This window comes from Glycine max, chromosome 19 (assembly GCF_000004515.6).
Source record: "Glycine max cultivar Williams 82 chromosome 19, Glycine_max_v4.0, whole genome shotgun sequence".
NCBI lineage: Eukaryota > Viridiplantae > Streptophyta > Magnoliopsida > Fabales > Fabaceae > Glycine > Glycine max.
Window position 1 is genome coordinate 3643244 of NC_038255.2, and position 16979 is coordinate 3660222.

The 16979-nt window shown below is 33.6% G+C and overlaps 2 protein-coding genes across 2 annotated transcripts; one reads left to right on the top strand and one right to left on the bottom strand.

The window, feature by feature from the left end:
• Nucleotides 1–384: 384 nt before the first annotated feature.
• Nucleotides 385–9577, top strand: LOC100789690 (ribosome biogenesis protein WDR12 homolog). Its single transcript, XM_003554791.4, has 14 exons — nt 385–733; nt 855–952; nt 3232–3338; nt 3980–4015; nt 4143–4228; nt 5944–6002; nt 6088–6198; nt 6311–6433; nt 6943–7086; nt 7854–7962; nt 8060–8196; nt 8296–8331; nt 8457–8550; nt 9039–9577. Exons 1-13 carry the CDS (start codon nt 565–567, stop codon nt 8547–8549), a joined length of 1308 nt encoding a protein of 435 aa, XP_003554839.1. The 5' UTR covers nt 385–564; the 3' UTR covers nt 8550; nt 9039–9577.
• Nucleotides 9578–11129: 1552 nt separating this feature from the next.
• On the bottom strand, nt 11130–15472 carry LOC100790752 (UDP-glycosyltransferase 83A1). The gene is made up of 3 exons (XM_006603843.4): nt 15273–15472; nt 12982–13540; nt 11130–12365 (listed from the first exon to the last, which is right to left on the bottom strand). The coding sequence occupies exons 2-3, from the start codon at nt 13463–13465 to the stop codon at nt 11491–11493; spliced, it is 1359 nt and encodes a 452-aa protein (XP_006603906.1). The 5' UTR covers nt 13466–13540; nt 15273–15472; the 3' UTR covers nt 11130–11490.
• Between the last annotated feature and the right edge of the window lie 1507 nt (nt 15473–16979).

Sequence of the window (16979 nt, forward strand, 5' to 3'; positions counted from 1 at the left end):
TCTCTGACCACTTGAGAATTCTGCATTGTTTGTCAACTTGACAGAGATGGATGGTGGGGAGATAGGGGATAGAGATTTGGAGTTGAATGTTAAGTTGACTAATGGATTGACTTATTTGCATATAGTCACTAGTTACTTAATTTTAGATATAATTAAATCTAATTCTAAGTTAAAATTTTACATATTTTAATTTCATGATGATAAAACACATATTAAATTTTTGTATAGAGATGAATTTTGAACTTTTCATATTTATAGAAATAAAAAATATATTTTAACCTTAAAAATATTTTATTGACATTAAATTTTGTCTAATTACACACAATACCCCTCAAGGGAGATTGTTATAAGCTATAATAAGGGATGTTGGGTGTAATTCGACAAAATTTGGGGGTATTAACGTAATTTGCTCTAAATTCTAAAACCCATGGCAACTGAACTCGCAGGTTGAGAACCGTTAAACCCTAGCTTCTTCTTCCTCTTCCTCTTCGCTTAGCGTCTTCGTCTCTCGCACTTCGTTTTCAGCTTCACCTCGCAGAAGAAAGAGTGTAAAAAGAAACGAAGATGAACATGAACGAAGAGAGTGTTGAAGGAAGCGCGAGGAGGATCCAAGTGCGCTTCGTGACAAAGTTAGGCGAGCCGTACAAAGTTCCGACCACCGCCATCGCTATCCCCGCCGACCTCGCTCGATTCGGCCTCTCCTCACTCGTGAACGCACTCCTTCAATCCAATGGTAATTTCAATTTCTCATTTTCTAACGCGACAACGTGCTCCTTTTTCATTTTTTTTTAATTTGGTTAATTTTAGATGATTGATGAAATTTGGTTAATCTTGTTGCTGGTTGATGTTTGCAGACGCTGATCATCAGCTGGAGCCGTTTGATTTTTTGATCGATGGCGAGTTCGTTCGGATGTCGCTGGAGCAGTTTCTTTTGGCCAAGGGAATCTCTGCGGTAATCATTTTAAAACCATTATTACAATTCCTGTTTAATGTCTGTATGATAGAAAGTGAAACTGCAATTTGATTTTATGTGTGTACTTTAAGAGAAGCGATTTTTTTTTTTTTTTTTGGAGGTGTTCGGAGTGAAGTTTCATGGAATGGGAATTTAGCTTGGGAACTAGGTGTTTAGATAAGTAGGACTAGAAGTGCTTGATTTATCTCTTAGATTCCAATGTTTCATTCTAGTTTGTATTTTTATTTTATTAAGGGTTTTGTTTTGATGGCATTAGTGTGTGTATATCAGTAAAACAAATAAATGCTATGGTTGTTATGGTGGTAGTGTCAAATGTGATGATGCAGTGGAATGTGAGGTGGTTGTCAAGTAAGTTGTGGCTGCAGTGTGCTTGTTGCTAAAACTGGGTAGTTCAGGTTGTGTTAGAAAGAAGATGCTCTGTCATGGAAATTTGCCATAGGGGTAGTTGTCATTCTAGAAGTAGTTATTGTGGTGGTTATTGTAGTGGTTATCGTAGTGAGAGTGCGGTTATTATAGTGGGATTGCGGTTATTATACATATTTGATAGGCCTTTAAATATCAAGAGGCACTAAATAAAACGTAGAACATTCAGGCTTAAGTTTGTTATTTCCTCTCTTCCTCTTGGAGACTGCCCTTAGTCTCGAACTTAAGGGAACCACCCCTAACAATTGGTTCGACTTGCCACTCTTCAATGGCGGACACTGAACTTTACACCGCTTGTGTGGATCGTCTTGAGGCCGCCATGACCAAACTCGTTGCAGTCCAAACTTTCATTACTGCAGCCCAAACTTCCATTGCTTCCAAACTTGATGACATTCTCCGAATACTGAATACCATGGTACCAGACAACCCTCTCCATCTCCTGCCTTTGCGAAGTCACCACCTATGTCGCCTTTGCTTCCCAAGGTAACCAACCCATCTTCTTCCTCTGCTAAACCACCACAAACAGCAAAAACCATACTGCCTCCACCAACAGTAGAAACCACGTTGCCTCCCCTTCCCATGACAACTTTCCACCTTCCCGTTAACAAGCACCACACACTCTTCTCCGACCCCCTCCCAGCCGCCAGTAACCGGTCCCACACAAAGCCATCCAGTCGCAGTATCCTTCTCTTCGACATTCGCTTCTCCCTTTCTATTGTGTGTGCTGCCACGGTTAGGGACACAAATCTCAACCACCCCTTTCTCCTCCTCCTCTTCACCATTCTCGTCGCTGCCAAAGGGCTCTGTCTCCGCAATCATTTTCAGGCACTAATTCTTACACCCATTTTCATTTGGGATCCAAGTTCTGTTTTCTGCACCCAACACCTTGAGGACAAGGTGTTTTTGATGGGCTAGGGAATGTTAGAAAGAAGATGCTCTGTCATGGAAACTTGTCATAGGGGTAGTTGTCATTCTAGAAGTAGTTATTGTGGTGGTTATTGTAGTGGTTATCGTAGTGGGAGTGCGGTTATTATAGTGGGATTGCGGTTATTATACATATTTGATAGGCCTTTAAATATCAAAAGGCACTAAATAAAACGTAGAACATTCAGGCTTAAGTTTGTTATTTCCTTTCTTCCTCTTGGAGACTGCCCTTAGTCTCGAACTTAAGGGAACCACCCCTAACAGGTTGTGTCAGTAAAATATGGTTGTAACATTGGTAGGTGACAAATAATGTTATCAATGACGGCTGGTCAAAATTCCACCATATAAACATGCCATTGCGGCTTATGGTGCTGCCATAGCTGGCCTCCCTTCACAAACTGCGTATGGCAGTTGGCCGAAAAACCGCCTCGGCATCCCACCATGGCAGCCATAGTGCCGCCATTTAACAACACTTAATTGCACTGTATTGACTGACTTTGACTCAGTCGGACTTGGATCAACTGCTAAGTTGACATTTTAAGATAAATTGTCTCCAATGAGTGTATTCAATAATGCAACACTTCAATTAATTTTTCTACAAGACATTGGAAGCTGATACTCATCATGAACATTCTGTACTTGTGTGAATTCAATGCAGATCTTAAATTAAACAAAATTTGAGGTTTCAATCATGGGCAACTGAATAATCCACAACCTTATGCCATTTAGTCACTTACAAGGAAGTTGTTGAAATTTCAGGGATTTATCAATTTCTTTAATCTTTGTTTTCTAACATAGGAAACAAACCATTGTTACATTTTGCTATGATGTCAATTTCAGGGATTTATCAATTTCATAGGATTTATCAATTTCAGGGATCATAGCTAACTGTTTTGAATAATCAATTATAGGAAAGGATATTGGAAATTGAGTACACAAGGGCTGTGGCACCACGGAAGGAGGAGGACCCTTCTTTACATGATGATTGGGTCAGTGCTGTTGATGGTTCTTCTTCTCGGTAAGTTTACAAATATGTAATAGTTTGATGGAAAATATCTCAAAGACTTGTAGTAATTGAGTTTTTCCATAATGATCCTAGTCCATTTTAATGTGTTCTCCGTTGACTCTTATGCTTATTAATGCTAGCAACTGGCGATTTGCCAAAATTTGTATGAGAAACTCTTTTTGTTTAACCATTGTTTGTGAAAGATTTTACTGAGGTGGGAAGGTTGAATTTATTATTTAAGTTAGTGTGATTGGTTTTTATTGGCTTCCCTTAATTTTTTTAATCATATTTGGTGCATGGTGATGATGGCAAGACTGATTTCTTATTGGTGTAAACTTTTGATAATGTAGGGTTTGACTACATCACACTATCAAATTTTCACTGTTTGAGGTTCATTTTTGCATTGTGGTTGATCGCAGTTGCCAAAGAACACAACCTAACCCTCTTTGTGAATAAATTCTTTAATTAAAGTCTTGGCCATTGGATGAATAAGTGTAATTGTAAAGTCTTTTTTGTTTGTTTAACCCATGACATTTTGTAATTTTCATTAGCTAAAATATAATAGTTTTGGTTCTATTTTAGTAAGTTGAATGATTTTTTACCTGTATGCCCTTTCACAAAGAATTTAAAGTTGAGTGTTACTATTTCTGCAGGTTCTTTTTGACAGGATGTTATGATGGTTTAGGGAGGTAATGGTCTTGCACAGTTTTGTTCTTTTAGAATTATTGTCATATTTTAATATTGATTAACATTATCATTTGATTACTTTCTTCATCTACTGAGCTTCCACCACAAAATGATTAAATTATATTTTAGGGTATGGAAAGGTGCTGGATTATGTACCCATATATTGGAGGGACATAGTGATGCTGTCACTTCTGTTAGTATCATCAACCCAAAAGGTATAGAGACAAGTATATTCTCCTACATACTGCCAACTTTTTACTGTTTATTTTTCTGATTGCCAGTTGTCAAATTTTTGGTAATATGTAATTTTTTCTGATGAGAAAATGATAAAAGTTTGTATCTAACAGTATATGAAATCTTATGGCTATTTTTCCTTGGCTATCAAGATCAAAGTCATTTTTATTAAATTAGCTATTTAGGGTTTTTTCTTTCCCCTCTTCTCAGTTTACGACTTCAAAATCTGTTTTGTAAAACAAATTTTAGAAATTGTTTATGAGAAGAGACTTAAAACAAAATCTGTTTTGGTAATTTTGAATTGAAATCTGTTTTAGAAATAGTAAATAATTTTTTTTTAAAATTGTTTTCAAAACATGTTTTGATAACTAAAAAAATAGAAAACAGAAAACTCATTTGATAGTATTATTGTTATATGGTTTTTAAATTTATTGAAATACTTAGATATATATTTAAATATGTTTTAGTCCCCATCAAGGATTAAAATCACATGCTTTTAAAGATTAATGTAGCATTGTCTTTAGGAAAAGCAAGGACTAAAAAATACCACCATTTGTTTCTTGTTAAAGGAACAAAGGTTGTAATCTGCTGAGTGAAAGTTACTCAAACATTCTGAGCTTATATAAATTAATATGTTAGTTTAATTTCAATTTTGATTAAATAAAAAGGTTCCCTAGGAAAATCTGCTTGAGGGGTGATGCTGACAAATTATTGTTTAATTTAATCACATAATATTGGAATAAATTTTACTCTAAACAATAAGATTTTTTTAATAATTAAAGTGTAAACAAACTGTTAAATTAGTATGTATTTTATATTAGTATATTCTTGAAAATTTAATAGTCAGTCCTTTTGTGTCTTTTTCTCTGCTGTAGCCGTTTGATAAGGTGCTTAGTCTGCACCTCTCTATATACCTATGTACTGGTTGGCTTTTGTGTGATAATATAAGAAGCTTCAGCTGAGTGAGTGTCACCCACTCAAGCTATATTTCTCATATTAATAGGCCATTAAACCACCCATTAACATAATTAGCAAGGCACCAACATAACATCATGGCCAATTGAAATAATCATATCCCAAAAAAATGCTTACAAAAGTTTCAGAAATGATAAAGAGAAGATATTTAAATAAATTCCATTAATGAAAACTGTAAATTCTCTGTTTATTCGTGTGTTTTGTAGATTTTAAAGAAAAACAAAAACTGAAAAGCAAAACATCTTAAAGCTGTTTTTGTTTTTTACTTCTAAAAACTAAAATATGAGGTAGTTTTAAAAAACAGTTTTATAAAGCTTATCACTCAATCAAGATTTTTAATTTTAAAAAACTAGACTGTTTTTGAAAAGAATAATCAACCGGGCCCTTACATTTTGTTCTTTCCCTATTCCTTTTTAGGATTAGGATTGGGATGATTATGCTTTATTTGATATTAGTTAGTATTTCAATGCTTTAATTTCCTTACAAACACTTTAATTCATACCACAACATAAAATTTGTCTTGTCTCTTCTAGTGACCATGCTTATATTACATTTGTAACACAAATTGTAAGATTCAATTAAAATGCAAAATTATGTGTGTATGTTGAAAACATTTGTGGTCATTTCTTTGTGTAATCCATATGTCATATTGTTCCATAATATAGTTGCATATTATTGTTATTGAATTGGTCCAAGATATCAATATTTGTACTGCATTCAGGTGAGGAAACCATTACAGTAGCTACTGCTTCGAAAGACCGGACATTGAGGTTATGGAAGGTAAATAAAAGCTGTTGAGATACAGTTCCTTATGCTGTCTTATGCTATTGCTTAATATGTTTATGTTTTCCCATTTGTATTAAAGCTCAATGCAGAGGGTCCTGTAAATAATCCTATGAGGGTTAGGGCTTACAAAATCTTTCGTGGTCATAAATCTTCTGTAAATTGTGTTGCGGCGCAGACTTCTGGAGAGATGGTTCGTATTGCTTTTCTATTTTTAACTTCTCCACTAATCCACTTTCTTTCTCCTTGATTTATGAGTAGAGTAATAGTAGTGTGTAGCATTAGTCTTCTATTGTGTCTCATAGGTTTGTTCGGCTTCTTGGGATTGCACCATCAATCTATGGCAAACTAATGACTTTAATGCGGAAGATGACCTAGTGTCTAAAAAGAGAAAAATTGGAGCTCAAGTTGAGGAGTCCCAACTAGAGGTTTGTGGATGTTCATTACACCTTATTTTTTTTCTTCTTGTGCGGTTGAAATTGGAATTTATGCAGTCACATATATTTCTTCCAAACATTTTGTATTTAGAAGTTTGTTTTAACTTCCAAGGGATATTCATAGATGGCATTTTACTCATCTTTCTCGGACTTGTTGTAATTTATGCTTGGAATAGTGAAAAGTTATGGTCGTTGCTGACTTTCTGTATGTATTTTCTACTGGTTGAATGTGAAGTATCAAGGTTACTGTTTATGCTGGCGCAAGAGGCCATAGAGGAGGATATTTTTGAAACTATTCTAGAAGAAATTTGACCATCTAATTCTGAGACAAGTTCAAAATTCTTTTAATGTTATTGTAGACCTGGAAAACTGTTGAATGAACCTTGTAGATTTTGTTACTATTTTTCCCCTGAATTGGTGTTTCTTTTCTGTTTGATTTACCAATCTTTAGTTTTCATTGACAAATAAGTTTTCATCAATATTTCTCTGTTGCATTGTAGGGAGAGGCTTTTACTACCCTTGTTGGCCATACACAGTGTGTGTCTGCTGTGGTTTGGCCACAACAGGAGTCAATTTATTCTGCATCCTGGGATCATTCTATTAGGAAATGGGATGTTGAGACAGGAAAAAACTTGACAGATTTAGTAAGTTGAAAATTTCATGCTTTCTCTCCTCTACCCCAATTTGTTTAAAATTGTACTCATTTGAAGTGTTAATTTTGTCTTTAGGTCAAGCTGTGACATCTTACTCTTTGATGCTCTGCCATTGATTAACTATTTGTGGGTAGTCAGGCAGCTAAATTAAAACTGGATTAGGGCAAGCTTATCAATTTTCTTCTTTTTCTTGCAGTGAATTTTAAAATTGCGTTGTTTCTTAATCTTGTTGTAGCGACATTTAACTTATTTGTTTCTCTAGATAAGATTTTGTCTAATCTTTAAATTTAGTGCACGCTAGTTCTTCAACATTTTTTCCTCATTATGATATTTTTATATGGTTCAAATAGTCCATTGTCTTGTTATGAAGCAATCTTGGCTTGGGCCCTTGTTTATACTTAATTTAGGAGATCCTACCTCCTGTGGCTTCTTGTAGTACCTCTGGTACTATGTATCTTCTATTATATATTTAATATAATTTTGGCCGTTCAAAAAAAAAAAAAAACTGTGATGTTTTTTCATCTAAAAAAATAATTTTAGTGCTTACTGTGCTGGAGTAAGTGGAACCCTGTCATGGGCATAACTCTGGTGATTGATGAATGCGACGTTTTCTGGTTATCTATTTGTTCATTTTATTGTTCTAATTTATTTTCTATGCAAAATTATTGTTGAAAATGAATATGTTTGGCAATCTGAAGTAGAAGAGAAACACAATTAAAAAATTCAGAATTTTAGATTAGATTGTCTTCCATGTGCAGTTTTGTGGGAAGGTTCTCAACTGCCTTGATATTGGTGGGGAAGGTTCTGCTCTGATAGCTGCTGGGGGTTCTGACCCTGTCATTAGGATTTGGGATCCTCGTAAACCAGGTCTGTTAAACAAAGCTAATTACCATTTTCTCTCACCTCCATAGTCAATCACATGCATGATAGTATCTTATAATATGTTTTTTTTTCTTCTCTGCAGGCACTTCTGCTCCTGTTTTTCAGTTTTCTTCTCATACGTCTTGGATTTCGGCTTGCAAATGGCATGATCAGTCTTGGTTTCATTTACTTTCTGCATCCTATGATGGGAAAGTTATGTTGTGGGATCTGAGAACTGCGGTAATATATCCTTATTCTGCCAAGAAATTTTTACTCCTTACGTGATTATGTATCCATCTTTGGGCCTTTTCCTGATAATTTTCTCCATTAATGTTGTAGTGGCCTCTTTCAGTTATTGAATCGCACAGTGATAAGGTATTAAACTTTCTTTCCATGTTTTAGCATAACAAAAATTTCTCTCCACAACTGACAACATCTTTGTTTTATGCTCAAGAAGAGCCAAAATTGTCACTAATAGAATTGTCATTTATTTAACTCAGGTATTGTCTGCTGATTGGTGGAAAAGTAACAGTGTTATCAGTGGTGGAGCAGACTCAAAACTTTGCATTTCTTCAGAAATTCCTGTAAAATAGGGTAAACTTCGTTCATATTATGGCTTTTATTTTTGAGATGGTGGGATGGGGGCAGATATTTATTATATGTAGAGAGCGGGTCAAGTTTTTTGGCCAATTTTGTCTTAGGCATAACTACCAAGTGTTTTATCAGTTGTGAACAAATTCTTATTTTAGCACTTGAAATTATTCATATTTTGCTACTAATTCTGCATGGCAAATTTTCAATATTTTACTTATTTGTGTTGTACAGTTTGTTCATCATTTGGATTATTTCTTGCATAAACGCGTCTGATAAAATCTCATTTTGGTTATTCATATTGCTAAATACTCTACAGTAATCCTCCATCATAATGCGTAGTGCTGTGGCATCTTCGTTGAATGTTTGCTTTTGCCTGTCTGTGGTTCATATCTTGGTTGAGTCCATGGAATGCTTAAATTGCTTTCCTCGTACTATTCATGTGATACTAACTAACTAACTACCGTGAAATATTTTGTTGTATGGTGCAGCTATGGAGAATTAGTGAAGAATGAACTCACCATCTTTGTCTGTGATCCAGTATCAATCATCTTTGGGATGCTCAATCCCAACACCAACTGTGCTGCTGATGCAGGACAGAAGGCTTGCATTCTAATTCTCTTTTTCTCTGCAATCTTAACTGCCCATCCAATGTTCTGATCAGCAAGGATACATGTAATCTTCTCGTTTCTAATCTATTTACGCATTCGATTATCTCCTTAACTATCTCCTTCATAATCTTCCAAGGTTGCTTCAGATGATTTACCTGGCTTTTTCCTCTCCGAGGATACTAATCCTCTAGATATCCACACTAGACAATTTGAGATAATGAATCATTTCCTGTTCTTCTCGTGGTTATCTTAGGTGTTCACAAAAATTATTATGATACCTTGATTGACTAGGATTATAGGGAAAGCTCTATTAGAGGAATCACATACCCATTGTACTGGGTAAGGGACAACTATATCATGTGGCCTTGCCATTCTAATTATTCCCTTTCTATGGCATATTTCACTTAGTTCTCTTGCTACATATATTGTCAAAGTGAAGTTACTATCAAGTTTTTAAAAATCTTAGCAGGAAAGTGCACTTGATCCTACTGTTGTCTACAACTACTTGTCTTCATGACATGTTCTTGTAGTCTGACACGTGTGATCAAAATATGTGATCAGTGCTGGAAAAAAATTCCATCTATTCAAAGCTAATGGTGATGACCAACCATAATTAGTGAAAATGGAAATGGACTTGTGACTGGAGGCTAACTTTAGTTGAAATGTGACGGTTCCAATACTAAAATAACCATTATAGAAGAGATCTTAACTAATGTCCCCCCCCCCCCCCCCCAATTTACGAATAATTATGCTATTTAGTTCGAAGAAATCTCACACCAATAGACAACAAATTCGTCTTGTTTACGTTTTATTTGATAAGTATGCAAGAATTAAGTCCTCTCACGTAAGGATATTTTAGATTTGAAGTGAAGACAATATGCATAAACTCAATTGACCTGTGTTAATATTAAACCTTTTTTTTTTTCGAAGAAAAAGAAAATAAGGATCAAACTTAAGACCACTCGGTCACAAACTTTTGTCATATTGTCAATTACCAAAAGTTTGAGCCACTAGGTGAAGATGCATGGATATTTTTTCGACGCATGCATAATGGGTATGCCCCAGCCAATTGGTAACGTTTAATCTTTGAGATATAGAGATGACTAAAGAAGTATTTGCAAAAAGACTATTATTAATAGACATATATACATGTCGATGGATTTGTTAACCAATCTGAAAGAAAACTAAAATTAACATGATAAAACTTGTGAATTATAATTGAGTTTAATGTTTATGCGGTGTAAAATAATTTTACAATGTTATTCAATTACATATCACTGTTTAAATTACTTTAAGATGATTATTTTAAATGTTAATAAATTTATCATATATGATAAGTTATGATTGAATGAATTTGTAAAATTTGTTATATTATCGGTATATAACTCTTTTTCTAATTGTAATTAATAGATATAAATGAATGATTTTGTATAAAATTTTAAATTAATGCTTAATATCACAAAGTCTTATTAGTGCTTGATATTTTTTTTAAAGTTTTAATAGTTTCAATAACGCAAATTCACATGAATTTAAAATGTGATTTCACACATAGGAAATATAAATACTCTCTTTAGCATAAAATGTTTTCAGTTAGGGCACAATTTCAATTACAAAATAGTGTAGTAACAAGTAAACTTAATTTATATTTTTCAGTCTTAGACCCAACATCACAGCAATTTTTTAAAATCCTAACTGTAAATAACGAGTTAAGTTGACCAGACTCACAATAACTATTTCCTCTCAATGTATATTTTCTTCATATTAAATTCAAATATGAGATCTTATGAGAAATTAAACTCTTTCCCTTGCTTAAGGAAAACTAAATGTATGTTGAGATTACTTCTGATACTCTCATGAAACCTTTCATAAAAAATAATTTTACATGTATCAAAATCTTGATGGGTGATGCAAGTAACACCCATCTAATATGATCACATGTCATCGAGCTCAAATAACATAAGAGGAGTTTCATAAAAGTAACTCATTGAATTTGATTAATATAAAAAAGATGAAATATACAAGAGGAACAACCTGTAACAAACACAACTAATATTCCATATCAACATGCTTGAAAATTTCACATCATGAATTTCGTAGCTTAGCATCATTAAAATTACAGCATCACTCTTACCAAGAAAAGGGGAACATCACTTTTAAGTTTAAGCCACGTGCATTATTGACCTTGTCATATGATAGATCAAATTTAAGAAATCTATATTTCATAATAGATAACACCATAGCCAAGAATCCAAGATCAACTTAACAAATAAAGAGAAACACTTCCATCTTCAAGAATACTGCATGGTCACAACTATACACACTCCCTATATTTTCAAGATTTCAGCCAGTTAACGAATCTACTAATATTCTTTGAAGATCCACCACCTTCTTCAATGTTGTTCATGCCCGTTTCTTTCAATTCTAGACACCTTGCTCTTATTTGTTCATTACTAAGTAGTTGGTCCAATTTCTTCTTAATCTCCCACCTTGACACAAGTCCATTTTCATCTGAGTTTAATCCCAGTCCAACCTTCAACTCATCACAAATGTAAGTTTTGTTGTAAAATTGGTCAGTAAAATAAGGCCAACACAAGAAGGGTACCCCATTAGACAAACCTTCCATGATAGAATTCCATCCACAATGGCTAACAAAACAAGCTATGGCAGGGTGATTTAATACCTTCAGTTGAGGAGTCCAACCAACAATCTTGCCTCTATTCCCCAAGAATTCATTAGGGTATTCCAACTTATTGTCTTCACGTACAACCCAAAGAAATGGTCTACTGGTGAGGTCTAGTCCAAGAGCTAGTTCATTGAATTGGTTTTGGTCAAAATGAGTGAAACTACCAAAGGCAACATACAACACAGAACCATGAGGTTGTTGATTCAGCCAATTTAAGCAAGAGTGATCTTCTTCCCAGAACTGCCCCAATGAACTTGCATTGGTATTTGTATTGTCATAGCTTCTCAATAATGGACCAACTGGTAGGAGCTTTGGAACAAAAGATAATGCTTTAGGTTCAAGTTCATATGTGGTGTTGCAGATGAACCACTCAGCCAGATTTGAATTTTGAGTACAGTGTACTACATAATTAAATACTTTCTTCTCTGTTTCTCGATCATAGACTTTTGACCACCAAATGACTCCTGTGTCCATAGTAGGCATGCTTGGTGATATTTGAAATGTTCTTTGTGTAATTGGGAATCCTGCAGTGGCAAACAACAAAATTAAATCTTATTCCTAATATTTCTTGTAATTATTTTTTTACCAGAGACAATCTAGCTCAAGTTGAGTAAGACTACTATGGACAACCAAATTTTTTCCTTTGAGTATTTAACACAACTGTATATGAAAACTTAAGCTTAAAATCATAAGTTAGGCTGAAATAATCACCAATTGATAGTTGTACTATTATTTGCAAATATAAAAAATAGAAATGTGATAACAATTTTATAGTTATTTGTAAGATTTTAAGTTTTATATATCGCAAAATGTTTTAATAGCATGTTTTGATGCGCGTTTCATATGGATTCACATGTGTCATTTCCAAAGCAACATAAGGTTGCTTACGCATTATTATATCATATGACTCGAAAACATGGTTAGAAAATGCAAATCCAAACATGTTAGGTTGTTAACTAATTAAAATCATACTATATATGACTTTTAAGGTAGTTATAGTAAAAGCCAACCAACATAGCATATTGACAATTTGAGATGTGATATTTTTTCTATTTGTAAAAATAGGCAAAGAAAACATATAGTTGACTAGTGAAATGTTTTTTTTGGGTGAAATTGACTTGTGAAATGTGATACACTTACCATCAGAATCTATGATGCCATCTTGAATAAGCGTAGGAATGTTGTACTGCAAGGCAAACATAGTTGCTGAAGCTGTCCAGAAGAGAACTCCTTTGATTCCTAGCTTACTCCCAACTTCCAATGCCCATCCCATTATCACATCAGCAACTATGCATGTGATTTTGTTACCACCATTCAAATGAATATCTTCAATGAGCCTTTCTAGCATGGCAGGCATGGTACTTAATATGGAAACAGATAGTTCACCTACATCGCTTCTGTCATCATCAGGTCCTAAACCATCAGGGATTGAGACCAACTTCATTGGTGATTCATCATGGCTTTCTTGCTTGGCCATTGAATTCATCACCCGCTTGTGGGTGAAGTCTGTGTTCACAAAGGTAATTTTGCATCCATGCTCAACCAACTTTTGTGAGAAGTTCATCAAGGGATTGACATGTCCTTGGACGGGATATGGTACAATCAACACATTTGGAATGTTCATGTTGTTTGCGTCTCTAATTTCTTTTGATTTAGAGTTGAGAGAAAAGTTTGGTGGATACTAAACTTTATTTAATAACTAGAAGAGAGAGAAATATAAGTATAATGATTAATATAATGTGATACAGAGAAATAATAAGTATTAATAAGTGTTTAATATATAAAAAAATATCTAAACATAAAAAAATTATTAAATGGTTTGAGATTATCATATCATGATTTCAATTAATTTTTATGTGACATATAATTAAATTTTTTGGTTTACAAAAAAAGTTAGTAAGATTCAATATGTGTCACGTAAAAGTTAATAGAAATCATGGTGATCAGAACCATATGATAACTTATCATATATATCACCATGTGTTTTTAGTTGGGTTCCACTTTGGCACTTAACATGCCAATTGAATTTTCTTAACTGCATTAGATGACCCCGAGTAATAACAGATCACTAAATTGGCTGATGATTTAAAATTTCAAGAATCAATTTGATAGTTCATTACAATTTGACAAACATTATAATTTGAGGGACTAAAATGATTAGAAATTTATCATTTTAGAAACCAATTTGACGGAGTTACATTTTAAGGATTAAATTGGTGATTCATTTATTTGATTTTTTTTTTATAAAAATGGGACCCGATTTCATTTGATATATAGAAAAAATATTAGTCATATATTTATGTTGTGTATCTTGAGAGGGGCTGGGGGTTTCAGATACATAATGATTTTCGTTGTGTATTTTCGGAGGGAGAGGGGGAAGGGGTTTCAAATACATAGTAAAATTACTCTCTGTTGTCTATGTATCTATGTATAAAATACAAAAGGAACTAGATACATACTTATGAAAGATATTTTCAATAAACTAAAATTACAATATTTTTTAAAGTGGCATGAAGATTAACGGGGGCTGTTAATAGCACGAGCCTAGAAGAAAATCAGAATGGGCCTTGGCTAATCGGGATAGAAGAGCATTTCAGGGTTAGGGTTGGTAGTTGCTATTGATCTTACAAATTTAAAAAATCCGTGGAAATTTATTTTTTACCTCTCAGTTCAAATCCCACCACTGTCTTCCTCTTTCTCTCTTTATTTTTATTTTCAACAACAAAATCATGATTTCTTTGTAACATAAGGGATGCATACAAAATCTACAACAAAAACATATTTCTATTATAAATGTCTTATGTGGAAATATGTTTTTATTATTGATTTTGTATGTGAAAACATATTTTCATTTTTCATTGTGGATTTTGGACACAGTTATGTAATGGAAATGAGTTTCCGTGCAAAAGACAATTTTGAAAAAAAAAAATCATTTGGTAGGGACCATTAACAATTAACAATGATGTAAGGACCAATAACAACTTCCTTGAGGGTTTGATGATTCAAACTCAAGGACATTGACGAACACAACCCTAATAGTGCTGCATCACAATCATTGAACTTCCAAAATGGATGAACAATACCACAAATAACATAAAGTCAAACAAAATCAAGTAACAGTGATCGATTTGCAGTTTGCACGGATACATAGCTGGACGGAGGAACAAAACTGGCTGTTCTCAATTTATTATTATTATTTTAATTTTCCTTTCCTATTGTTCTTTCTGTCAGATCCAGATAGTATGTGGTAGTGTGCTTTTGTTATTGAATGTGTGCTTTGTGCTTATGGATTCAGTCTTATACATGCTCATTTGCTTGTGTGAATCAGTATGCATATAATGATTAATAAAGTATGCTTGATAGAATGTATTGTTGGTACTTCTCTAGGATAAAACATGATATTTGCAATGAAAATATAAGATGGCTCTTACCGTTGAATAAAGAGGTGTTTTGTTCTTCCTCTCTGCTTGTCAATCAGGTGCAGTGTTGAATTTACTTTTGAATTTTTGGTGATTTCTATTTTGTTTTCCTTTTGAACTTTCTTCTGCTCTGTATTTATGGCCTAGAAAATAGACTTGGGTCATTGGCTTGACTTTTGGATAAGGGTATCTTGCAAGTACCTGAGGAAAAATCATGGCTGAACCGACTAGCTGACAATTTTTATTTGTTATTCTTTTTATATTGTTTATATGTTTGTTTTTGTTTGTTCTTTCTATCTTTTGTATTGAACTTGAAAAAGAAAAGACAGAAGGACATAGAAAGAGAGAAAAGTGTCAACCAATAATAATAATAATAAATTGGTCAGAGATAGACAAGTGGTGTAAAAACTGTCCAATTCAAAGACATATAAATAGTAATAGTAACGAATATAAAAATCAAAAACAAAACCAGGCTGATCTTGGACTTATAAGGTAACCAATATCTGAATGAAAGAAAAAAAAGAAAATATTTGGCCAGGTGGAAAAAAGTATTTTTGTACACCTGAGATCAGGAAACACTCAGATTAATTGACACAAGATTTGATATTAACAAATGATCTTGAGCTTAAATCTTAAATATTTAATCATTTTAAATGTTTTAATTTTTTTTTTATCACTGATAGTAATTCTAACAAGCGAATGCAGGATTATTTTGGTAGAAAATATTTGCAATCTGGTAACATCATACCCCACCGATTTGAGCAACACACTAACCCATCCGAGGTTGTTATTGATTTTGATTCAATCGTACTTAAAAGAACAATACAAATTTACAATAACATTTAAGAAGCAGCTCCAGCGCCATATATACATGAAAAAGTCACACATCTCACATTCCTTGAGAAATTAAGGCCAATACCATAGACTGTCATACTTCGGCCTAAGCTATGCTAACACTTTCTTATTATTTTTTTTAATAATATTATTTTTTTTATCTTTAAAAAATATTTGAATTTTGTGTTTGTTCATTGATAAATTTTTTTCTTTATACTGAGTTCCTAAAGAAATAATAATTTTGTTTTTAATCATTGAAATTTTTTTATACTGGATATTTTTTCTTTATTTGAACATAACCATGTTTTACTAGAAAGACACCACACTCCGTTATCCCATCCGTTGACCAACCTTCATCAAATTCTCTTACCCACTTTGTAAATTCAACTCTCCAAGTACGAATTCAAATGATGTGTTGTTGCAATGGCAGCTTCCCAGATTTGGAACGTTCAATATTAAGAGGCAAATACATGGTTAAGGTAACATAAATGTCATGCTTAATTGCTTATACTATACAGACCAACAATCACAAATGTAATTTTTGTTATAAAATTGGTTAGTGAAATAAGGCCAACAACAGAAGGGTACCCCATTGGACAAAACTAATGATTTTAAGAAAGTTAAGGGGCTGCACCGATTTACTGTAGCTGGAGGTAATATACTAGTATCTCTGGTTTAGTAGTTGAACTCCTTTGATTTTTAATGTTACTGAGAGTAAGTACTCGTACTTGAAACCATGCCAATCAATTTCCAGCCATATTCTCTTATCTCTCTCTCCCATGGGACACAATACCCCACCCCCCACACGAACCTTTCAAAATAACACTGGAGCTCATCATTCTATCATTCAAGGAGCTAGCTCCGCGTGGATTGCTAGCACTCTGC

What these genes read in the sequence shown, in the direction of transcription:
- LOC100790752 (XM_006603843.4), bottom strand. Translation starts at nt 13,465, where the DNA reads ATGAACATTCCAAATGTGTTGATTGTACCATATCCCGTCCAAGGACAT. An exon ending in TGGCATCATAGATTCTGATG is followed by an intron (nt 12,366 to 12,981) that starts GTAAGTGTATCA and finishes TTGCCACTGCAG; the next exon opens with GATTCCCAATTACACAAAGA.
- LOC100789690 (XM_003554791.4), top strand. Translation starts at nt 565, where the DNA reads ATGAACATGAACGAAGAGAGTGTTGAAGGAAGCGCGAGGAGGATCCAA. An exon ending in CGCACTCCTTCAATCCAATG is followed by an intron (nt 734 to 854) that starts GTAATTTCAATT and finishes TGATGTTTGCAG; the next exon opens with ACGCTGATCATCAGCTGGAG. An exon ending in TGTGGGATCTGAGAACTGCG is followed by an intron (nt 8,197 to 8,295) that starts GTAATATATCCT and finishes TTAATGTTGTAG; the next exon opens with TGGCCTCTTTCAGTTATTGA.